The sequence below is a fragment of the Castor canadensis genome, chromosome 18 (genome assembly GCF_047511655.1).
Source record: "Castor canadensis chromosome 18, mCasCan1.hap1v2, whole genome shotgun sequence".
Taxonomy (NCBI): Eukaryota; Metazoa; Chordata; class Mammalia; order Rodentia; family Castoridae; genus Castor; species Castor canadensis.
The window spans coordinates 34,701,824-34,726,900 of record NC_133403.1 but is presented as its reverse complement, the minus strand read 5'-3'; the positions used below and the strand labels follow the sequence as shown (position 1 = coordinate 34,726,900).

Below are 25,077 nucleotides of genomic sequence, written 5' to 3'. Positions count from 1 at the left end.
CCTACACCAAAGTGTGTGTGTGTGTGTGTCTGTCTGTATGTGTGTGTCTGTATGTGTGTGTGTCTGTGTGTGTGTGTCTGTGTCTGTATGTGTGTGTGTGTCTGTGTGTGGTGTGTGTGTGTGTGTCTGTGTATGTGTCTGTGTGTGTCGGTGTTGCTGACTCAGGGCCTGAGGGCTCAGTTCCCACAAGTGGCCACAAGAGGGCGACTCTGGGAAGGCATAGCAGGTCTAGGGACCAGAATGCACAGGTCCTGGAGGCAGGACTATTAGGAATTTGATTGGCATATGCAGCGGCCACTCAGGTCACAGATCCGCCACAGTGCTGGAAGAGATTCGGTTTGTGTGTCTGTCTGTCTAACTCTTGGTGTGGCTGCACCAGTACCTGCCCACAAGGTTTAGCTGAGTAACAGTCCTAATGAGGTTGGCCAGGGGACGACAGCCACCTATGAACATTCTGGTGACCCTGGACACGAAGTGTGAACAGCGAGCAACTTACCTTGGGCTGCATATCTGCAGGACCCGTCCTCCACCAGCACATTGTAGAAAGGCTGATGGTGGCCGTGAGGCAAGCTGTGCACATTCATGTTCCGGATCCACTCGTGTCCCATCATGCAGGTGGGGTCCCAGCCGTAGATAACACAGTTATAGCCATACCTAACGAGCACAAGAGGACACTGGTCAGGTCTCTGAGGCCCCGACACAGCCACTCCACTGTGGAATAGAAAAAATGGCTCGGCTTCTCTCAAGCTGCCTCAATTCCCATCTGATCGTCTCTCAAGCCGCTCCTGCTCCTCTCCACAAACTCTTACTGTCAACACAGCTCTTCGTTTGAGAAGGAATGCACTTCAACAGTGAGCCAAGGGAGCGTGGGTCATCCAAACGAAAAGGTCCCCAGGACCTGGACTGTCACACCACACCAAAATCAACTACGCACAATGCACAGCTTCAGCGTCAGCAGCTTCATGACTCAAGACGGGGAAGAAAGAAGCTAGAAGAGGGAAGCACAACCCATGAAGGAAGACCAACTAACTGGACAGCATTAAAACTAAGAGACCAACGGACTCTCTTTCATGATATCAACTGGAAAAGCATAGCTCTGGCTAGATAAAGGATAGATTAAGGAATTACTTGCTTTCCTAGATGTGACAAAAAGACGGTAAATGTATTGGTATTAGGGAAATAGTCCTCATTTTACAGAGACACACTGGGAAATAGCTGAGACACCGGATTTGCTTCAGTTCATCTAGGGAGGAGGGTGTGAGGGTGAAGAAGAAGCAGTAAAGATGAACCCAGGATGTTAACTGCTGGAGCTGGATTATACAACGTCCTGTTCCCTATGCTCATCTCTCTACTCTTACACATTTGGGAATTTCCATAATAAAGTTTTAAAAAAAGAACACACTAAGAGAATGAAAACAGAGCCAAAAACCAGGAAGAGATTTTCGACTTATGCTCACAGAGACTGGCAAAGAGAATAAGGCACAACTACAAGTCATTGAGGAAGACGGGTAAGGAAACAGAAAAGGGAAAATACTGGAAGCAGCGTTTCACCAAAGCAAGCCTGAACGCCCATAACCATGCGGAAAGCACCTCAGCCTGAGCAGGAGCTGGGGAAGTGTAAAATAAACCATAGTGTGGAGCCATGTGCCGGTCACCATGCAAACACGCTTTTGAAGGGCTGGCAACGGCACTTGGTGAGAACAGCAGCCCCAGCCCCTCGCTGGCTGGTAGACTGAGTCAGCACCATTGCTATGGACAATTTAATTTTGTCTAGTGAACAGACCATGAGCTGACCTACAGCTCAAGAAATCCCTGCCCACGACGCAGACTCCACAGGCAGAGATGAAAGGGGAAGAGAAGAGCGATGAGGATCACAGAGACCAAGCTCTGCTCAGAGAGGCTCCCATCCGCCTGCACAGAGAAGGGTCAGCCAGCCTAAAGCATTAGCTCTCACTAACTGCATTGCTTCAAAACAAAGAGGTGCAGGTCTTTCTTTTCTCTTTAGGCCCACTTGTCTTTTCTAGGCTGAGCTCTTGGTGGATAAGTGGCCAAAAATGCCCAGCTGCAGCTGAGTCAGCTCCTCCTCCGCGGTGTCCCGGGAAACCCAGGCACTTACCTCTTGTGCTTCATAATGAGCCCAATGGCGTAGCAGACATCTCTGTGCTTGTCATCGGAGCGCAGCTTAACCTCCACGCCTACCTCCTCCTTCTTGCGCTCAATGTGCTCGAGAGTGTGCTGCACCAGGTAGCCCACCGCCCCGTGCTGCCCGGGGTCGAGGGTTTGGATGTGCTGGAGGATGTCAAGCACCTTCAAGACAAGACAGAAAGACTAGGAGATAATATTTTCGCTAGGCCTTTTCTTTTCCACAGCGTGGGATCGAGACCTACCTACATAACCTGACAAAGGCTGGGAAGGGGCACGTGTGACCAGGCACACTCTCTGAAAGGCGGAATGCTCTGGGCCAGCAAGGGAACTGCAGGAATGTCTCAACACCCAATCAGGCAAACTATTTTGCTCTGCCACTCATGCACGGAGAGGGGGAAACCCTACGATGCTTTAACCAGGACAAAGAAGATGTGTCCACAAACTCCCTCAGTGCTGGCTAGGGCAGGAAGGATCACTAAGAAAGGCATTGAAGGATGAATTCCTGGTTTACAATTTCATACGCCCCTCAGGGATCTGGAGTCCTGCCCACCACATCAGTATCTTAACTCACAATGCGATGCATTCAGTATTTAAGTGGGCAGGGGGAGAAGCAAGTCTCTGTAGAGCTAAGACTGGCAGGGGGTAGTAGCAGGACTATCTGACCCATGGTCACAGCCTTTCTACTGCCTACAATGCCTTTACAGAAAAATGAACATTCAAGCAAAGTCTAACACACACACACACACGTCCATTTACTACCCGTGAAGCTTACAGCACAGAACAGGTCTCTGACAAGTCTGTCCTTACAACTGGGTCCCAAATTGCAGCCTGCTTTAGTAGCAAAGGCAACCTCTGATCTAGGCCCAGATCTGTCAAACTGACCACCTGAACTTTTTTCACTTATCAAATGATTAATCACTGCCCCCTTCCTATTTCTTAATACGACTGAGCCTGTCAAGGTGTTCTGACAACTAGTTTCACGCAACATAAGATACTACCATTCTAAACCTCTGAGTCAGGCACAGTGGCTCAGACTTGTATCCTAGGATTGAGGTTCGGGACAGCTGAGGCAACAAGTTAGCTATGGCCTCATCCCTGTCAACAGCTGGGCACAGTGGTATATGCCTGTCATTCCAACTATGCAGCAAGCATTAATAGGAGGATTGTGATCCAGGCTGGCCTAAGAAAAAACGAGAGCCCCTGTCTGAAAAACAAAGCAAAAAGGCTGCGACATGGCTCAAGTGGTAGAGCACCTGCCTAGCAACAATAAAAATCCTAATCCTGTTTCAGGATCTCAGTGCTTCCTTATGTGAATGCCACTACTTTATTCGTGGCTGGGCACTGTGCTAAGGAGCCACTGCTTGCTTCCAGAAGAGGAATCAGGCTTAGTGAGGTTAAATAAGCTGCCTGAGGTAGCAGAGTAAGAACACATGGTGAGAAGCTGCGCCGTGAGTCTGTCAAGCTGAGGTCTCAACCAGCATTGTACCATGGCAACAACACAGACATTTTAATTACCACGGTGCAAAGTTTCAAATAACCCAGCTGGAATAAGAATCACTGATGGCCAATGTCCATCCACTTCCCACCTCCACTGGGAAACTAATGTCACTTGTCCTTTGCAGCATCCTACTCAGCAGTGAGCCCGTTCGCTGTGCTGACAGTGGCTGTCCTCGTGTGCCTGTGTACACACATGGCCCCTCCCTTCCCAGCAGACAGGGAGCAGGGGGAGGAGGGGAGGGCAAGCGCAGAGGTAGAGAAGACAGTGTGACATGGAGCCTGGCGTGTTGGCAAAGGACAGTGCTGACTGGGGGCATCCACTATCTCTAACCAAACACTCTAGGTCTTGACTTGGCATGGTGGAACACACCTGTGATTCTAGACTTAGGAGGCTGAGGCAGGAGGATTCAGAGGTCCAGGCCAGCTGGGGCAACAAAACAAGACCCTGTCTCAAAAAACAAAAGCAAACCAGAACTCCAAATGGTCTGGGCCTGAAGCCCCAAGCACCCACAACTTTTGGAAATGATCCTGCCAGGACGCATTTCCTCGCATCCAGGGCGTAGCGACCTTCTGCTGGAGGGCTGACGGTAAACCCTCGAGGCTCCGTCTTGGACCTAACTATTGTTCTTTGCTGTGTGGCTGGTAGCTAGCCAGAGGCCAGTACACAAGCAGGCCCAGTGGAACTCTGCAGAACAGACCTATGGAGCAGGGTCCTGCTGTGTCCTGCTCGGCCCCAAACCTCACTCCTCTACAGAGCCTCTCAAGATCTTGGCTGTTTTCTTGACTCCCTCCTGTCTGTGGGCTTCAGTGAGTAGATGATGACACCAGAAGCCCCTGCCAAAGGCTGTAGAACCCCTGCACCTCATGGTCAGGCCAGATCAGGAGTGCAATGGACTCGCCTTACACCTCCTGACCCCACGCAGGCCCATTCCCCAACATTCATTTCTGCAGTGATACAGTGCCAGAAATCTGGATCTTCTCTTGGAGTCTCCTTTTCTGTATCTAATGAACTTCAGTCATTTCTTATTCATTAACAAATGTTCTGTGCCAAGACTCATAGAGAATAGCTCCAGCAAGAAGCAGAGGTATGGTTCCTGTTCTCAGAGAACATGGTCCACTGGCGAAGGAGGACACAGCCTCAGAGCAGCTCCTGTGAAGGGCAAGACCCTGTGGGGTGGGACGGCTCCCAGGACCCAGGACGGAGAAGCTACAGTGCATCTATTTGGCAGGGGTGTGGCACAGGCAGGGTGATTGCAGCATGGGAGGGGTAGAGAGGACGAGGCCACAGTCAGTCCAGCCAAACACCAGGTGACCACTCAAGAGATGGTGATGGCTGGTCAAGTGAGCAGACTGGTCCACTGAGAACCCATGAGCCACCCTGCAGTGCACAAGTCTCACCTGGAAGCAGAGGGGAGTGTGCACATAGAGAGGCTTAAGCAGTGGCATTTTATCAAGATGACTTTGGCTACTGCATATAAAACAGGCTTGAAGGGTCTCAAGCAGGACCCTGAGTCCAAATCCAAGATGGAGGACATCTCCACTGACTGATAGATAGCCTTCCTGGGGGAGATGAGCCTAGTGGGGTGTGGCCCAGTCTTATGGGCCTTAGAGCCTCACAATCCAGGAACTATTCACACACAGGTGTTAAGAGAAGCAAGAAGAAGGGAAGCCACCCCGGGAAAGCTGCATAATACAGGAAGGCTGGAGCCCACCCCAGAGTGGAGCACTGCAAGAGATGGATGACAAGGAACCAGCAAGCACCTGGGAACCAGAGCACACGGGGCTCGGGGAACTGAGCATGGAAGGGAGCAGCCAGTAGCGAGGACAGATAAGAAGAGCATCTGCTGGGTTAAGCCATCACAAGAACAGTCTGAACAATGGGATCACTGTTTTCCTTGGCAGAACGATGCCTGGAGGGCTGGGAGTGAATCCCTGTGTTCTGGGATGTGTATGGGAGGAGAGACAGGCGGGCAGCTAATGCACAGTGTGGTCAGGGACAGTGTGACAATGCCAGCTGGGCAGGGAGCAGAGAGGTGGTTGCAGGCAAGTGCCAGTGGGGCATTCAATATGGAAGAAGGGCTTGCCTTGGAAACTGGAGCAGGCCCTTCCTGCTAAAATGCAGAAACACAGGGAAAGATAAAATATACCAAAATAGGATGTGGCTCTCAGCAGCAAGAGCCTGTCTGTTGGCTTCTTCAGATAAGTCTCACCTTGGCACGACAAACCCCCCGCCCCAGGGCAATACATGGAGCGGGTCTGGTCCAGTCAGGGTTGGAGTCCTTTATGCTGGAGCTGCCTATATACACAGAGGACCTTGGCAAGTTACCTAACTTCGTCCTGCCTGTTACCTTGTAAAACGGCAGAAATAAAAATGCTATCTACCCCATAGGGCTGCTGAGAGGATAGGTGGTGTCTGGAAAGTCAGGGACTTCTAAACACACGACCGACCGTCCGGTACTCTCTGTGCCTGCCACAGTCACAGTGGCTGGCTTCCTGTAGTGACCAAGGCTGCACTTCCCAATGGAACTCAGTAAAGCATGGCATCAAGTCTTTCCAGCCCAGGAACAGGTCCCTTCTACAGAGCAAGGCCAAAACCTCAAAAAGCTCATCTGAACCCTGCAAATTTTAATATATACACATGTATGCCCACACAGATGCACACATGCCCTCAGCAGGCTGGCTCTGCAGATGGTGCCCTCCTGCCTCTGCCCTGCACAGGCTGCTCCTGCCACCTATGGCCCATTCCCCTGCCCTGTGAGATGGGCTCAAGCCCTCCTCTGGAGAGGAGCCTTCTTGAACGACTTGGGCATCGCCTGAGTTCTTCCTTGCTGGGAATCCCAGTCCCCTTCATGTCTTGGTGGGTCGCCTCCCTGACTGGGTCTGTGCACTGAGAGGGGTCCCGGGTGCACTGGGTACGTGCCCCCTTCTTTCCTATGTTCACATAAGGACAGTGTCCTGCTGCTCCGCCCAGCAGCCCATGTTGGACAGCAAAGGCTGTGTGTGGAGCAGTTCTGGAGCTGCTTTAGGGATGCCTGCTGGGCAGCAGGGCGGGTGGACGGCTCTGCGGAGGCCAAGGCCATTCCCTGCAGGGAGTGTGAAGTGTGCACTGCAATGAGCTGCCTGAAGAAGGTAAGCACACCAGAGCTTCTGAAGAATTTTCCTTCACAAAGGGGACATCATGACCTGTACTATCTACAGAATTTACATTTAAAGAATGTTTGCTCTGCACTTCTCGGACAATTGTGAAATCTCTTAACAAATCTAAAGTAAAGAGCGAGTGGAACTAGGTACACCTTGAATCAAAAATAAAGGAGTAACTGGAGGTGTGGCTCAAATAGTAAAGCGCCTGCCTCGAAAGTACAAGGCCCCAAGTTCAAACCCCAGTACTGCCAATAAATAAGTAAATAAATAAATAAATAAATAGGAACAGATGACTAAATCCTAGACAAGTGAGCTATAGGAAGGAAGTGGTAACTGGGCAGAACCGAGTCTCCCACCACCTTACATGGACACTCAAGGACATGACAGTCTGTGGACAGCCTCTTTTCATCTTTCCTTAAGCTGGGAGCTTGGGAGTTCCCCTGATGCATTCTTAGAACTACTTAGATCTTTAAAGCTGTGACCTAATCAGACAATGTAAATCTAAACAATGTAAAGTTGTGGATAACTTAACTTTTCTCCAGAAAGATTTTACCTGTCTTGTAACCTGGGCAACATCCCAGTGAGAGGTCAGAATTAAAACCCCTCACCACACTGCTCTAAACAAACAAAATGGTCACTGACGTTTTTCTGGGGAACAGAGAGGGCAGGAACGGAATGTGCTGTGGCTCTGGCACTATTACACACACTGGCCCATGTGTCCCTGGTCCCCAACTTGCCCAAGACCAGTTCTGGTCTCAACATGGGCCTTCTCACAGCATTTGCTGCTGGCCTCAGGGGGCTATGACAAAACTAAGGCCATTCGAGTGGAACCACACAGAGTCAAGGTTTTCACAACGGCACCCATGACCACCTAAGACCTGGCCTTCCCGTCACAGAGGGGTTTATTCACGGCCAGCTTAACTGTTACGGCACAGTTCTCCCTGCCCAGTGCAAGAGACCCAGGACACAATCCCGGGGCAGGGGCAGCGGTGGGTGAAGGGCAGGGCAGAGGCCCATGTGCTTAGGAATGGCCCAAAGACAACAAGCAATCCAGCAGTAGAACCAGCATTCCTAAGAACAAGTGGAGATGGAAAAAAACTGGTTGTCAGGACTCAAAGACTTGTAACAAGTTGTTAATACAAGGATGAACTTGTGACGGCCATCTTTCAATCTAGAACTTTCCTCTCTAAGAAAAGGACAAAGCATCAAAGTAAAATAATTACCTTCTCTGGCCAGATCCCCAGGTGGAAGTAGAGTCTGGCTTGGAGGAGCAGGAGCTGCACCTGGTCGGGGTACATGGCCAGATAGAGGTCCAATGAGTCTCTGAGCAGTTGGTACGACTGGTCGATGCCTTCCCTAGGGGAAGATCACATAGGTCTTGTCCTATTTGCTTTTTAGCCAAGAACTCCCTTTCCCAAGAGCAGATTTTAAAAGTAACTGACAAATCCCATACCGATTCTGATATGTCCTATTCCAAAAGAGTCGAAAACACACAAGTATAAATAAGTATAAGTATAAATCTAGCACTAAATGAAACTCCTAAGTGTCTTCATTGCTAGCCATCTCAGTAACTCTGTAGTGATTAAGAACGAACGATGACGAGCACCGGATCCTGTTCAGGGCAATGAGACGCCCCTGTACAACATTCTTGCAGTGGGTGCATGGCAGTTATCTGTCCAAACCCACAGAGTGAACCATAATGCAAACTATGAGCCTGGAGTGATAAAGATGTGTCAATGTAGGTGGATTGCTTGTGCAGAGGACTTTGGTGAGGGACGGTGACAGTAGAGAAGGCGGTGTCTGCAAAGAGACAGCAGGTATACGGGAACTCTCTCAACATTCTCCCCAATTTTGCCGTTGACCTATACTTGCTCTAAAAAATAAAGTCTACAAACAAACAAAAAGAAAAAAAGAATTCTGTTGCCAGGTAGAAAGCTATTACTGTAACATACAACCTACAATGCTCTATTTTCTCAGGACAAATTTCCTGGTACCCAAAGCAAGACAATTTCCTATTTCTGTCTGTCTTCTTATATCTAAGTGACAGAAAGCACTTGCACATGAGGACATCCTGCCTCTAAAAAATAATCTCTGCCTGCGTAAGATAACCTTGCCCTGGAGAATGCCTTCAGCATTATGAAGAGAGGATCTCAAAGAAAGGCCTAAGCTTGCACAGTCAGCAGTGCAGGCAGTGTGCCTCAGGACCACTCGCTTTCCAGGGATGGTTTCTGCACCGCTCTGCTCTGGCAACAGTCAAGGCTGCAGAGCTGGGCGGCGCCCGCGGGGGGACCCGACTCACCGCTTGCCCAGGCTCAGCAGGTTGCCCACCATGCGCTGCAGCACCTTCTTCACGTTGACCACGCCGTACAGAGCTGCCGTCACATGCTGGCCGATCAGGTACTCACACTCCTTCACCGTCAGCTGCTTGCCCTTCCCAAAAGCATCTATGTAGATGTAGTCAAAGATGTCCAGGGTTGCCCTAGCCGAAGAGCCAAACACCAGATGAGAGCTGAACAATTCATTATTTTTAAATCCCTATGATAAGCTGGGCGCAGGGAGGCAAGAGGATCTCCAGTTCAAGGCAGCCTGTGTGACTCAGTGAGACCATGTCTCAAAAAAAAAAAAAAATCCAGACTAAGTAGCTCAAATCAGAGACTGAAGGTTCAAACATTCTACTGACAATCAGCCTTGTCCAGTTTAAAGCCCAACTCTTAATGCAACCTGGACGGTGTTGGGACCACGGTGCCCTGGTATTTAAGACGGCTCTGATGTGTGTCATCCATTTTCTTGAGCTCGTTAGGAAACTAAAACTTACAGCAAGAGGCATCTGTCAGAGCTCAGGGAGAGGAAGACTCGGGAATGGCTGCAGCAGTGTTAATCCCACAGCCTAGCAGTGGTCACCCATCTTGGGTTCTCTGAGAAGAGTTCTGGCCTCCACCCCAGAAGGGCGCAGGGCTCCACTCTACCTAGCACTGCCTCAGGCTAGGAATCCCACACAAGACCACAGAGAGTCGAACAGCTGGATTCCATCATGTGGGCCCTGCAAACCGTGCCCTCCCACACTGGGGCAGACACACCAGGCACTGAGCATCAGTCATGTGACAAGAGCCGTCTTGGTGAGGGCTCACGCAGGGGTTCAGGTGGCAACTGTCTCAGAGGTAGTGGTGTTCATAGGAGCAACGGGTTCATCTTGATCTTAAGCCTAATACAAATCACACAGCAGATCATCTCTTTGGATGCTAAACATCCCAGTCAATTTCTTCCCTGACTTGTGTTTACGGTCCACTTTCAGCAAGACATAAGACTTACATAAATATTCTAGAAACAAGGAACTCTTCAACTCTTTTTAAGAGGATAAAATCTTCCATGAAAATGTATAAGCCAATATCATTTGTGAGAATAAAGGCAAAAAACCCTGGACGAAAGATGAACAGATCAAACTCAGCAATGTGTGTTTAAAATACACGATTAAATGAGATGTGTCCCAAGAGTGATGGAAGAGTTGATCAAAAAAATCTATTTCCAAGTCCTGCTATGATGGCTCATGTCTGTAATCCTAGCTACTCAGGAGGCAGAGATCAGGAAGATTATGGTTTGAAGGCAGCCCAGAGCAAACAGTTCTTGAGACCCTATCTCAAAAAAATCCCAACACAAAACAGGGCTGGCAGAGTGGCTCAAGTGGTAGAGTACCTGACTAGCAAGTGTGAGGCCCTAAGTTCAAACCCCAGTACCACAAGAAAAAAAAAAACAAACCCTACTTCAAGGCTGGGGTATAGCTTAGTGGCATACAAGGCCTCAGGTTCAATCTCTAGCACCCCACCCCCCCCCCAAAAAAATCCTGCACATATAGACTAGAAGAGAAAAACCATATGACCACATGGTAGAAATATTTTGAAAAAAAAAAAAGCAATGACTAGATATAAAACACATTACTCTCATTAAGTTAAAACGTGGCAAGTGCTTGGATTAACCCCACCGTACAGTGATGTCCAGTGAAATGTGGAAAGCACTGCCCTGAAAGTAGCACCCAAGGCAATGGGGCCTGGCTACTATGGCTTCTCCAACTTTGTTCAGATGGACCTAGCCAAGGTGAGAAACGCATAAGATATGGGTAGAAAAAAGAAACAGAACTGCAGACACTATGACTGCTGACACCGAAATGCCAAGAGCTGACAAGTTACTCATACAAGCAATTTATTCAGCAAGAGTGCTGAATATTTGACTTGTATCTATAGACCATCAACACTGAGAAAATATAAAAGTTACAATTTATAGTAATGGTGAGAATTTAAGGTACAAAGAATAAACCTAAGGAGATGTCAGCTTGATGAAGAAAAGCGTAAACCCTTTCCAGGACACTGATGAGGACTATCTTCACAAAGACTGACTGTGAAATCTGCAATGTCCCCACTTTTGGCTAGGAATCTAGCAGAAAGAAGCAGTCCCTGGTTCCTTCCAATTAACTTCCACGCAGGGTTTTAGGGAACTTGACAAACTGATTCTCAGTCTGTAGGAAAGGGCACTGGCAATAAGAGTCAAGGCAATGTGAGGAACTCAGTGGCAGGGTCTCCTCCTCCCAGGCATCAGGGTGAATTACAAAGCTACGGTGACTGACACAATGTAGTCTCGGTGCAGGCGCAGAGAGAGGAACCCCAGGCAGGAGCAGAAAGGAATCCAGGGAAGGACAGGGAGCGCTGCAGCCCACTGCGGATCGGATGAGGGCTGCATGCTCACTCAGCCTTAGACAGAGGCTGTGTGTGTCCTTTTTTGTATGTGTTTGTTTCTGCCACCTGCCTGGGTGGTAGTTTTCTCACCTAAGACAAGGTGTTGCTATGTTGCCTAGGCTGATATCAAACTCCTAGGCGCAAGTGATCATCCTACCTCAGTGTCCTGAGCAGCTGGGCCAACGGCTGCCTGGTGATGTGATCTGTACCACAGGGTATATGTTCACTGCAGCTCAAGAAGGGAAAGTGATACATAAGCTCACACGGAACCAGTCACTGTGGGCAGTGCCATGGTTATCGGCAGTGTAAGTGCTTCGTGTCATGCAGAAACCCTCGGCAGACTAGTACGTAAATGTTTAGGAATATTTTAGGTGCAGGATGGGTCATCTGAGTAAAGGGAAGGAGCTGCACTCATTCTCGTCATTTAATAATGGAAGTAGGTCCTAGTACCTAGAAGTCAACTGCCCGGCACACTTTTAGGAACACATATTTGGAAAACAGGGAAAGCATAGACAGTTCTTCAAGGAAACACACATATGTAATGAACTAACAAATCCACATGGATAAACACTTTCAAACTAACAGGGCTTCCCTCTGGGGAGGAGAGGGATGAGGAGCAGTGCCCAGTTTTTCCTCCTGCAATTGGGAGGTAAGTCCATAGGCCAACTGTACTGCTTGTTCCTGTACAGCATCACAGACCTTCCCAAGTGGGTGAGGCACCACATTTCCTCTTGTTAACCTTCCAAGCCAAGTTATGGAAGGCATCTGCCCCATCTAACAGAGGAAGACACTGAGGCTCAGTCAAGGTTCAGACCCAAGCTGACTTCAAAGCTCAGGTGTTTTCCATCACACTGTTCTTCAGTTCACCTGTGGGTACCAACTAATGTTTCAAAGAACAGGATAGTGGATACCAGCTTTTCTTCTTTTTCTGCTAAGTCGCATACTTAATGCAAAGATATTAAGCCCAATCAATGAACTACCAAAATGCTAGATTAGGAGCCTTTTGCCTGATAAAACACTAGGTTTAAAAAAAGGGAACAGTGGGGCGTGGTAAAGCACACCACCCAGCAATGGAAGAGGCTGAGGCAGGAGGATGGAGATTTGAGGCCAGTTTGGGCTAGACAGTGAGTTTAAGTCAGTGCTGCACTACATAGTAAAACCCTATAACCAAAAACAATGACAAAAACACACAATGGCCTGGATGCAGCTCAGATGTAGAGCACTTGCCTAGCATGCAAAAGGCCCTGGGTTCCATCCTCAGCCCCACAAAGATAATAGTAAATAATAAAAAAGTTCACTCATCACCAACACTGCGAAAGGGGTGTATGCCTATCCTGCAACCGTTCATTCTCGCTCTCAAGCACGTGTGGGAGGCCCACGTGTGGGAGGAAGGAGATTTTACGAAAGAATGGAAAGTAAGAATTTAAGAACACGCTGAGCTCATCTACTTTGGAACAAAGGGACCATAAGAGCCACAAGACCTTGAAGTCCTTGCCTCATTTTTTTTTTAAACGAAACTTGGAGATAATTGCAGATTCACATGCAGGTGCAAAGAAATACAGAAAAACCTAAAGTAGCCTTTGCCCAGTCTGCCTGATGGTAACACCTCACACAATTACAGTTGAGTATCACAATCAGGACATCAACACCGATATAGTCAGAAAAGAAATGCCATCACCACCTGGCTCAACTGTTGCCTGTTTGGTTGCAGCTAAGTTAGCACTGGACACAGGCTTCCCCTCAGCACAGGGGACTGACCCCTCGGCACTGGTCCCCATGTGTCGGAGATGGCTCACCCTTCTGCACCTTGGCACCACCGTAGTAAGAAGTGGCTCGGGAAGTTGACAGGCTCCAGTGGGACTCCCAACTGCCGCGCAATCGTCAGATAAACAAGAGACATGCTGATGGGGATGCCTGTTCTGCGGATCAAAACCTGAAGGGCAAAAACAGAGGTTCAGAGAAGCCCCGCCCGTTCTCAGTCAGTCCTAACACTCACAGGAGCCCTCTACAGTACATCCAGAACGAGGCTGGCTTTTTCCTTTAACAAATAAACTATAAATTTTTTATTAGGATATATTCGTTATGGGGGGGGACTCATAGTGACCATTCAGATTAGATTTATATTGCCCCCATCTCTCCTTTCCAACCCTCTCCCCGTTTCCTTCTTTCTTAATCTTGTTTACCGGACTCAGTACACATTATGGGGAACAATGTGGCATTTCATTTTTTGTTTTCTTGTGGTCCTGGGGACTGAAGCCCAGGTCTTTCGTGTGCTGGGAAAGCATGCTACCACCCAGCTACATCCCTAGCTCGTGATGCTGGCCTTTGAGTCTTAAGCAGATGAGTAGTTTATCTATTCAGCAAACTATGGCCCACAGGCTGAAGTCAGTCTACCAGCTATTTCTGTACAGCCAGCATAAAAAGTTTTTATTTTTTCTTTGTTTGAGACAGGGTCTCCCCAGGTAGCCAGGCTGGCCTGCAACTTTTGATCCTCCTGCCTCGGCCTCCTAAGTGCTGGGATTACAGGCATATACACCAGTGAATTTTTCATTTTTTTAATGTTTGAAAAAGCAATCAAAAGAATACTATATTGTGATATAAAAACAATATGCAACTCAAATCGCAATGTTCACAGCCTCACCCGTTTGTTTACGTACTATTTGTGCCTCTCACATCGTAAGAGCAGGCTGAGGAGTTAAGATAGAGACCGTGCAGCCTACACGGCTGAAATAATTTACTGCCTGGCCCTTTAGAAAAAAAGTATGCTGACCCCTTATTTTGGCCCTCCTTCTTCCAAAAATAACTTAAAACCATTTCAAAGGAAAACATGTGAGATATGCCAAAATAAAACCAAAACAGCAGACACAGCAACTGAATGGATATGAAAAGAAAGGCAGGCAGGAAGCACCTAAGACAAACCTGACACAGCTGGGCACAGCTTCTGCCAGCCCTGTCGGAGGTCAGCACTGACGAGTCCTGATTAGGTTTGCACCTCAGAATTCATAAAACAGATTGACCACAGTCAGAGAAATACCTCCATCTATTAAGAAGCATTTGCACACAAAGAACATTCCATGATAAAACAGATAGAACCCACAGCAATACCGTCGTGGTAGAGAAAAATGGGTTTACTGGACATCCAGAGTGGAAAAGACACAGCACATGTCAGCAAGAAATGGACAGTTCATCAGAGATGAGCTCAAAATGTGTGCCTGCACACGCATGCACAGTCCTTTGACATCTATGGGGAACTGGTCAAGGAACCTGTGGGTACCAAAGTGTGCAGATGCTCAAGCCCCTTGTCAAAAATGGTGTAGGATTTGCATGTAACCTGCACACCCTCCTGAATACCTGAATCACATCTAGACTACCTGGAATACCTGTGCTGCATAAGTAGGATGTAACTAGTCGTTAGGTTACCTAGGAAATAAGGACAAGATGGCACACATCCACTATAAACACAGAAATTAGCTTTTCGAAATGCTTTTGCTCTTCAGTTGTATATGGATGCAGGGAATCCACAACTATGGAAGTTCTTTTCTCTTTTAAGAATACGTCCACACTTACCTGGTGCATATATAAGTTTAGGGCATTATAGTAATCCATTCGGTTCCCCTTGAACTTCAGCTGCTCATAAAGGACGTAGTTCATGGCATCCAGCACCTGGCTCTGGAGTTCTATTTCCATGATCATGGAGGATTCACCTGAAACACAGACATCTACTCTGGGACACAAGCCCGAGAACAGTCATGACTGGAGTCCCAGGCCACCCACAACACAAGAGATCAGCAATGGCTTGAAGATCCAATGCTGCCAGTCTAGGGCATGGAAGACAGGCTGTATTCAAAGTTGTTGACACTACCCAGGTAACTGCAACTTTGTGTCACTTATCACTTTTTTGTCACACAGTGGGACTGCACAGCTGGAGCAAAGCAATTCCACACCTGCCTTGAAGGCCAAGCTGGGGTGGCGGCTGTTCACACCACGGAGCGTTTTGCAGACGAGCTCCACGATGCTGCTGATGTGGGCTTGGATGTCCTTGAGGCTGATGTCGGAGAGGGGGTTGCAGTACTGGTCAATGAAGACGGCACCTGGATGAATGAGGACCTGAAATCAGCTCAGTTCTCCCCTCGTACTAGTGAGCTGCTGGCCCCACCACCCAGGAGCCATGCTTGTTATAACAACCCAGCAGACAAGCATTCCACCTGGGACACCAGGCCTGCAGATGACACACTGGGGAGGAACACACATTTCAACAAAGCTGCTCCACATGCACCTTTTTTTTAAAACCAAACTTCTTTCGTGGGTCAGACTCAAAAACCCATGATGTGTGGCACATTCCCATTCTATCACAAAGAGAAATCAACTGTGTAAAGGAGATCTATTCAAGCTATTTCTCTCTCCAACTCTTACAGTATGAGACAGAAAACCTAACAGTGGAAGGCAGCTCCTCTGTTAAAAAATAAGTTGTAAGTTCCCAATGACAGATGAGTCACTTCAACAAGCTACACATCTTGAGGATGGAGAGTAAAGGATTTGGAGATAACTCCACTTTCAAATTAGGTAAACAGCCACGTCAGGGAACCTGCTGCCAAAAAGCCGTACAGAGCACAGCGAAGACACGATGCCTCCTTAAAGCCTTAGGCAATCTTTTAATCTGAGACCAGGTTGCCTTCAGGTCATCTTAAAACCAAGCTACAGAAGTAAAGACTGTTAACCATTCTGAACTGTGAAATAAACCAGACAGGGTAACTCCCAACTGCAGTACGTGGTAGGAGAGGATTCCAAGGTGATGAGGGTCTTTTATTCTGATCAACTACAGCAGATTCTTCACTTCCTTTTGGGTAACACTAGACTTTCTATAATTACCAACAATCTACAGTGGACACTGTGGGGTACACAGAGATCTTAACTCAAGGCCTCTGAACATAAGAAACTAGTTACTAAGAAACCTTAAAGAAACTCAATGTAAGGGCTGAGCATGGTGGTAAACATCTGTATCCCAGCAGCCGGGATGCAGAGGCAGGAGAACCACAAGTTCAAGGCCAGCCAAGAGCTGTCTCAAAAAAAAAAAAAAAAAAAAATCAAAACAAGGTGCATACATCTGAAACAGAAAATGAGAGACAGGTGACTGTCACATGCTCCTGCAGTGACTCTGAGCGAGTCCACAGTGGGAACCCAGAGTCAGTGATCACTGATCCAAGCTGGGTAGGGTGAGCAAAATGTTCAAGAGGGAATTACCAGGAAGCGGGGTGTCATCAGTGAGGAAGCACAGCCAAGTGTCTCTGGAGGATCCCTGGCTTGAGCAACAGGGACACTGTGCAGAGTGACAGGGAAGGTGGAGTTAGGGAGAGCACTGCAGAGCAGGCAGAGACTGGAAACAGCAGTCAGCGTCCACACCACAGGCTTCACCGCAGTGGTGAACAGTGGGTTTGGGCTGGGTGTACTGGCTGACTCCAGGGCAGGAGGCAGTGTTGTGCCAGCTGGTGACAGCCTGCATGAGGACATTAACAGAGTGGGGACACAACTAGGAGAACACTGGAAAGGAAAAAAGTCACCAGGGGCAGGGAAGCAAATGAGCATGGATTCCTAACTGTAATTTATGGGAGTGTTTGTGTAATACTCTAGGAATTAAAGTAGTTAAAAAATTCAAGTCACATTTTGTTCCTGTTCAACTTGGTAAGAACACGAGGTCATTCCCTTCATCGTGCCTGCCCACCTGACCCTTTCTCCTCACTTATCATCATGGACCAGCAGACACTGATGTGCTAGAACATTCTGTCCTCACTAAACTCCAACCACAAGTTGAGGAACGTGCTTGAGGTTAGAGACAAAAATGGACCCATTTCTCTCTGATGTGGAAACAATACTTTGAAGCTTAGCAAAGCAAGGTGTGCATGTCATTAGGTGAGACGTCACTCTCACACTCTGAACCAAAGGTGCATCTTCAGAAAACACCATCTCTTTAGCTGACAGCTAAAGACGTTAACAAAACCCTAGCTCTAAACTTCAGTGCTGCCCTCACTGGTCAGAACACAATCTGACCTCCATAAGCCCCTGCAGGGTGGTTTCTGTTTCCCTCTACCCCAGGGGCAGTTCCCACAGTTGCTGGCTAAGCTCTGTATGGAGAGACCCACCTTCCAGATAGGACTCGTAGTCATCAGGCTGCTGAAGAAAAGCCTTGAGATTATTCAAAATTTTCTGTTGCCGCAGGTAGTAAAGAATTTTTTTGGCGTAGTATTTCCAAGTTAAAGCTTTTCTGGAAAATAACAAGTCAATAAAAAAATGAACATTTTAAAACTTTCAGTTGCCTCATTCTGACTTCACATCAGCCACCTCATGCAGTCTACTTCAACAGGAAAACCAGAACTGGTTCACAATCTTGTCATTCCCAGGATGACGGAAGCAGCCAGCCCAGCAGGACTATGCACCTGTCACTCAACGATCAGTTGCTTGAACTGAAATTTGTGGAACAGATACGCAAGTTTCAGATGTGTCTTGTGTCTGTGATGAGGGCATGACAGAGCAGCTGGGGAAGTGAGCTGAGCTGGGGCGTTTCAGGAGACAGGGACTTTATGCTGTGGTGCTGGTCCTCAGGCTGCCTCAAAACCCTCAGGATGCCCTACCCTTCTACACTGGTGGCCACAGCAGCTTCTTCCCACCTTGGGGTTTCAGATGCTCCCCACACTTACTTTCCAGAACAGTGTTCCCCAGGTCTCAGACCTAGCTAGCTAACTGGTACTCCACACCCCACCTGACAGCTGGGAGCATCTGAAACCTTGTTCCCCATGTTACCTATCTCAGGTGTAGCCTGCTCCATGCCTCCAGTGAGGTCAAAGCCTCCTGGCCATCCTGTGCTCAAGTGGCCAGCTCTATGGTTGCCCCATGTCCACCCATATGTAAACACATTTCTCTAGCACATCCCAGCCAACATCAACCTTTGCTGGATACAGCAGCACGCTCCTGACTGGCCTCGCTCTGAACCTCTCCTCACCTGGCAGTCACAGTGCTCCAGTTAAGCACCCAGTTGCCTCACCATAGTCATCACCCCCAAACTCTCCAGTGCTTTTCACTTTGCTCATGGTAAAAGCCCAACTCTTAGTGAGGACCTAAAAGGTCCCTTTGACCCTCACCCCATCACCTCTCTTGATCTCAATTTCCCTGACCCTCCCCATCCCCCGCCCAGCCCAGCGCCAGCTACTGTGCCTGGCCTTGCTCACCCAGTGTGCTGCTCCTTCTGGCCGCTCTCACTTCCTCTCAGGCTTCATTCAGACATCCTCTGCTAAGGCCTCCTCCCCTATGTTTCAAACAGCACCCCTCACCTCCACACCTACTTTCTTCCCGCCTCAATATTTCTCCATGGCAGTTTCCATTTTCTAATGTAATACATTTTGTTTTGTTTGTTTGTTTTCAAGTGCCTGTCTTCCCCAATGCACTGTAAGCTCCAGGAAGGCAGGGTTTGGGGATACTGTTCACTTCTGTGTTCCCAGTCCTTAAATCAGAGCCTGACACACAGCAGATGTTCAAGAAAACTTGCTGAGTGAATGACCATAGGAGGTGGGAGACAGCCAGGATCTGGCTGCCTGCAGGATGGAGGAAACACAGCACTGGCCCATCTTCAGGGAGGTCCAGTGACCTCTGTCTGCTCTTTAACCTTCGAGTTGTGAAGTGTACCAATCTAGAAAAATCACCAGGAACAAGTGGGCGGTCTAATGATGGACTTGAATTAAACCCTGAGGCCAAGAACCAGAACTCTGTAGACACCCAGTGAGCCCTGCTCTCGCTCCCCTGAACAACAATCACATCCACACCTCTGTCCTCTAGCCTGCCCTTGCTCCATGTACAGCCACCAAACATGCATCCTTGCACATTCCAGTCTGACTTGAAGTCTTCAAACTCTCTTAATCTAAAGGCACTCCATCTATTCCGCCTTCATTTTTATTTGCTGAAGAAACCGGCTGGATTCCCAGTCTGGAATTTGCTGGTCACGCCCATGTGGTGTTTAAAACGTGGTCTTCTGAATGTCTTTTTGGAAACTGAATGTAGAGAATGATCGAAGTCAGAAGCCATTTATTTCTCAAGATGCCTTCCCAGGAGGTGGTGTGGTCTTCCATTAAGAGGCGCTAAGTGGGCGGCAAGGAAAGCAGTTGCTTCACAGGTGGAAGGCCCTGGGTTTGATGCTCAGCACCAGCACCACTCCCCCACACACAAAAAAGAGCCAGGCATGGTGTCACACACTGTAATCCCAGCACTTGAGAGGCTTAAGCTGGAGGATTTCTGTCCTAGGTCAGTCTAGACTACCCACTCGCACACATGTAATATAAACATACAGTACCTCGTGAGCTCACACGGACATTTCTGTCTTGCTCTTCTCTGCTGCCCACCTCTCTCATGAGCACCTCGAGACCAACTGTTTCCTCACCTCCAGGATGAGTGAAAAACAGCTGAGGATCTGCTTGTGTTAGTCGCATGGAATCTACCATGAGGGCTCATGCCTACTCACACATGGAGTGCTCTCCCCCTTTCAACCCCCGTTTGGCCTTAGTTCTACAAGTCATTCTACACTCACCACCAGTCTGATTTTAGTGCATCTCTGGTGTTTCGAGTGTTTGAAACTCACTTTCTAGCAAATTTGTCAGAATGGGCCCAAAAGTCTGTTGAGAAGACCCAGGTTGGTCAATTTGTCTCTGGTCTTTCTATTTAGAAGTCTGTTTGGCTGGATATAAAAGTCCTTGGCTGACATTTTCTTTCTGTGTTTCAGTATCTTTTCTTCTCCAGTATAAAGCATTGCTGTTGAAAGTCTGATGATATGTTCCTGCTTGGATGCCCACAGGACTTTCCTGCTTTTAAAATCCAGTAATTTTACTAAAATACGTCTCAGTATTGGTTACTCCAGGTCACTTTCTTAGGGATAGTGTGTGTTCTTTTAATGCATTGTTTCGAGGGTGGTTCATGCCTTTAACCACCCAGCACCTGGGAGGCTGAGGAAGGAGGATCACATTCCCTATGCGAGATCCTGTCTCAAAAAAAAAATAACTGAACAAACAAAAACCTCTCCAAACCCATTATGATCGCAGGATGTTCTCTTTTCAAAGTCTACACAGGGTAAGGGAGAGGGTGGGGGCAGGGGGGAGAAATGACCCAAGCATTGTATGCATATATGAATAATAAAAAAAAAAATTAAAAAAAAAAAACCAAAAAAGTCCACACAGGGCACCATGAGTGCAGACTACCCCTCCTCTCCCAGTGCTTTCCATAACTAAAAAAGCATTTGCCAGGAAAAGTTCAAACAGGGTCCTCCACAAACACTGGCATCCCAAAACAGTTCAGATGTGCAGTATTCCTGTCATTTAAAAATACTCCTATCTTAGGCCAAGGGGTAACCTGTTCGTTCTTTGTGCATCTTGCTGTTTCTCTTTGGAAATCCCTGAGTTGGACTGGCCTGTCCATGGCTTGTTTGCTCACACAGAAGTTTTTTCCCTTTTTTGGGGGTAGTCCTGGGGTTTGAACTCAGGATCTCCTGCTTGCTAGGTAGACACTCTACCACCCAAGCCACGCCGCCAGTCCTGTTCTGTGTTGGGTATTTTCAAGATAGGGTGTCTTGAGCTATCTGCCTGCAGCTGGTTGTGATCCTCCTGATCTCTGCCACCCATGTAGCTAGGATTACAGGCACGAGCTACTGTGTATGGCAGAAGCTTACTTTTCGTTACAGCACTGGGTCTGTGTCCCTCCACTGCTTCTGTATCATCGTCTTGGTCTCAGAGGCCTCCCTAGAAGTCTATTTCCTTGTGGGGTCTTCACTGTCATCATTTTAAAAGTTCAGTTGTTGAAAAATCTTGTGGAATGTAATTTTGTAAACAGTGTAGGTTTTACTGTCTTCCTGATGGATATTCAGTTACACACAATACCATTTATTAAACAATCCACCTTTTCCCCAGAGTTTATAAACATTATCTTGCATTCTGGGACGTTTCTGAATTGTCCTTTGCTAGGGAAACCATACGATATCTATCTCTGTGTACCTGCATCGTGCAGATGACGAGTAATTGCAGAGTAAGTTCCCATTATGATCACTTAAATATTTCTTTCTGGCTCATCTTGTGAGTTTACTCTTCCATACACATTTTATAACTATATTATTCACTAAAAAAGAAAAAGGAAAAAAAAAAAAAAACTAAACTAAATAAAAACTGGCCCTACCAAAACCTTACTTGGATCGCATTTGGAACGGCACTACATTACACATTAGTCTGACAACTAACATTTGGTGATGGTAAGTCTTCATCATGTCAAGAGTATTTCATATTCTCCAACGACACTCTACAGTGCTCTAACTAATACCCCTTCCCGCTTGGGAGTGAAGCCAGTAGAGACAGTACTCTTCACTGTGACACAAGATGGAAGAGAGAGGTTGCCCAGCAATAGGGGAATGGTTAAATAGACTATTATATCCTTCAAAAGAACAGGGACTCATAACAAAAACGAATTTTATCTTTTACCAGCTGACAGGATAGACTCCCCTAAGGTCATGTTAGGTGAGGGAAAAAGCTACAGAAAAGTAAGTATTCTATGATCACAATTTTGTGAAATTATGGTCTCTTTCCCTTCCCGTACATGTCACTGTCTATCAGTGTGGAAGAATACAACATAAGTAATTGTTAAGAACAGGGTGGAGGCAGAAGGCCAATCTGGAAGGAGGAACAGTGTAAATAAGAACAAACAGTCTGCATACACATCCAATCAAAGCAGCCAATACAGTATGTATGAGACTACATCTGTGTCTAAAAGTGTACATGTTCGTGTATCAAAACCGCAAGGCAGCTTTTACTTTTAAGGCTGCACCGTCTTCCAGATCATACTTCAATTCATTTATAGGTAAACCAAAATAGAAACAGGAAAATGACCTCTGCATCGGAGCTCCTGAGGCCCGGAACAGGGACACATCTTGCCTCTCTTCAGTTGTCCAGTGGGAGACTGACCTCTTAAATCCCTTACACACGATGCCTTAGTTGGGAGATCACTTGCAATGACTTCTCTTAAGGAGGACAGTAGATGAGCTTTTCACCTATCACTAGGCAAGTTACCTCAACTTTTAGAACAGAAAATCTTTTCCATAGGCAAGTTAGGCTGAAAGCCAAGTCATCTTCCACATAAACTGGAAAGTGACCTTCACAGCAGAAAACACAAAGTAGAAACCATTGTAAACAACCTCAGGAGACAAGGAGAATAACTGAGTAACAGTCTAAGTACAGGAGACAAGGCTACAAAGAGCTACAGTGTGGAAGATCAAGGTAAGACTATTTTCCCACCAGAACTCAGTAATCATAAAAGAAAAAAAAACAAAAAAACTTCCACAAAACTAAGACATGGCAAAGATACTGTTTTCCAGTACTGAGTGTTTGAACTCAGGGTTTCACCCTTGTTAGGCAGGTGCTCTACTGCTTGAGCCCTGCTCCCAGCTCTGCTTATTTTGGAGATGGGGGCCTCACTTTTTGCCCATGCTGATCTGAACCACGATTCTCCTACTGCTTCCCTCCTAGCTGGGATGGCAGGTGTGCAATAGCGCCCTGCCTTTTCTGTTCATATGGGGTCTCATTAACTTTTTTGCCTAGAATGGCCTTAAACCTCAGCCCTTCTGATCTCAGCTTCCTGAGTAGCTAGGATTACAGGTATGAACCACTGTACATGGTTCTAAGAGGCTTTTCTTTTGGGGGGAGGGCAGTACTGAGGTTTATACTCCAGGGCTTGAACTCAGGGCTTTGTGCTTGCTAGGTAGGCTCTACTGCTTATGCCACATCTCCAGCCCTCTAACAAGTAATTAAAACAAAAAGATTTAATTCATGACAATCAAATTTAGTAGAGGTAGGCAGAGAAGTGACAATGAAGGAAGGATAAAGACGTTAACAGACATGAGTGCACAGTGCACTGTGCTTTCCAGAAGGATTTCTGCAAGCTTTCTTTATACAGTCATCCCTCAGTATCCAAGAGGAATTGGTTCAAGGAGCCCCCCATGCTTGGGTACCAAAATCTACAGACACTCAAGTCCCTTATGTGAATGGCACAGCATTCACAGAACCCTCACAGACACTTTAGATCACCTCTAGACCACTCATGATACTCACTATGCTCATATAGTATTATTCTGGTAATAATACTTACAGAATAAACACTATGTAAATGTAAAATTGTCTGGGGAACAATGACTAGGAAAAGGAGTCTGTCTGCTTTTGATTCAAAGTTGGTTGAAGCCATGGATGTGGAACTCATGGCTACAGATGGTAGACTGTACACATACTAACTGTCTTGGCATATTAACCTCACAGTCAGAGTTTGCAAAGTCATGACTATGGCAAGACATCAATTATTTGAAAACACAGTCTAGGGTTCAGGCACATACATATAGCCATTTATTCTCAGGTTATCACTTTTACCACTTTTCAAAAACAAAAATCCCCAAGAAATCTACATCTTACCTTCCTTCCATATTTAAGATGCATACCAGTTCATCCTCAAAAAATATCTCTGGTCCCTCAAGGTTTTCAATGTCACTGAAGCCGTTACAAGGAACCTATGAAAACACACAAAAGTAGGCCTCAAGTAATACTACTAATGACGCTGTCAGTCATAAACAAATCAGTGTGGCAAGCCAAGAAGCTTGATTCCCTGGACAGTGACAAGATAGAGTAGCAGGATCTGTTCAGTGCTCCTGGTTACTTGTAAATCAACTATGTTCTCATACACTGGGACTTCTGAAACTGGTAATTCAGAACTCTATGAAGAAAATGGCTCTCAAACTAAGATGAGAACCACAAGTATCTAATCCACAGGAACACTGTGAGCAGTCTAGGTAGAAACAACCTGAGAGCCAGAGGCACAGCCTGGTGTGAGAGGTGCTCCTTTAACCTGCCGGTGCGTATTTTCTGGACCTGGAGGAGGTGGTATAGTGACCTTTGAGATCCTCTCAGTTTAAGTTATGACTTTCACCAGTGTTCGTTTTGAAAGTAGTCAGTGTTTCAGGTTAACCTGTGTGCATCCTCAGAACACAGGAACACACGGCTCTTGGGCCAAAGTAATCACCCACCCATAGATCAATCCCAAGTGCACTCCTGCTGTGGTCAAAGTCCCTGACATACTTCTACTTAAGCAGTGCTACAGGGAAAACTGAGGGGAAAAAGCACAACAACCCACCATTATTAGATAAAAGCACAGACTCTTATTTAAAAATGTGCACAAACCCAGATGGACTAGGAGCCGAGGTTGCAAACCAGTGTCCATGACCAAGGCATGAAAGACGCCTAGCACAAAATATGTGTGTGTGCAAACTTTTAAACCAGTGTATACCATTTGTGGTTATAAACTACCTACAGCATAGTTTCTGATGGCAGAACAATTCTGTCCATCCATCCTAACATAATAAACATTTATATAAATGATTACATTTAGGGAATAGCTATTGAAGGAATTCCTCATAGGAAAGTAAGTTCAAATTTGTCCAAAGTCCACATTTTCCCTTTTAAAACTTGAAATGCCCTGAAAACATTTTAAATTTATAAACTTCATGAAAAGTAGT

The 25,077-nt window shown here is 46.9% G+C and overlaps 1 protein-coding gene across 2 annotated transcripts in view; it reads right to left on the bottom strand.

Moving 5' to 3' along the window:
• Fbxo21 (F-box protein 21) overlaps nt 1-25,077 on the bottom strand; it is a 36,288-nt gene that overhangs the window by 9,068 nt on the left and 2,143 nt on the right. The window contains exons 3-11 of one of the 2 annotated variants that reach the window (XM_020163666.2): nt 23,981-24,075; nt 17,645-17,766; nt 15,452-15,598; nt 15,075-15,211; nt 13,304-13,440; nt 9,083-9,262; nt 8,007-8,139; nt 2,117-2,328; nt 497-654 (exon numbers count right to left, since the gene is read on the bottom strand). In XM_020163666.2, coding sequence (XP_020019255.1) covers nt 497-654; nt 2,117-2,328; nt 8,007-8,139; nt 9,083-9,262; nt 13,304-13,440; nt 15,075-15,211; nt 15,452-15,598; nt 17,645-17,766; nt 23,981-24,075 — 1,321 coding nt within the window. The remainder of the gene's footprint in view (nt 1-496; nt 655-2,116; nt 2,329-8,006; nt 8,140-9,082; nt 9,263-13,303; nt 13,441-15,074; nt 15,212-15,451; nt 15,599-17,644; nt 17,767-23,980; nt 24,076-25,077) is intronic. The other variant, XM_020163667.2, reaches the window with a different exon arrangement.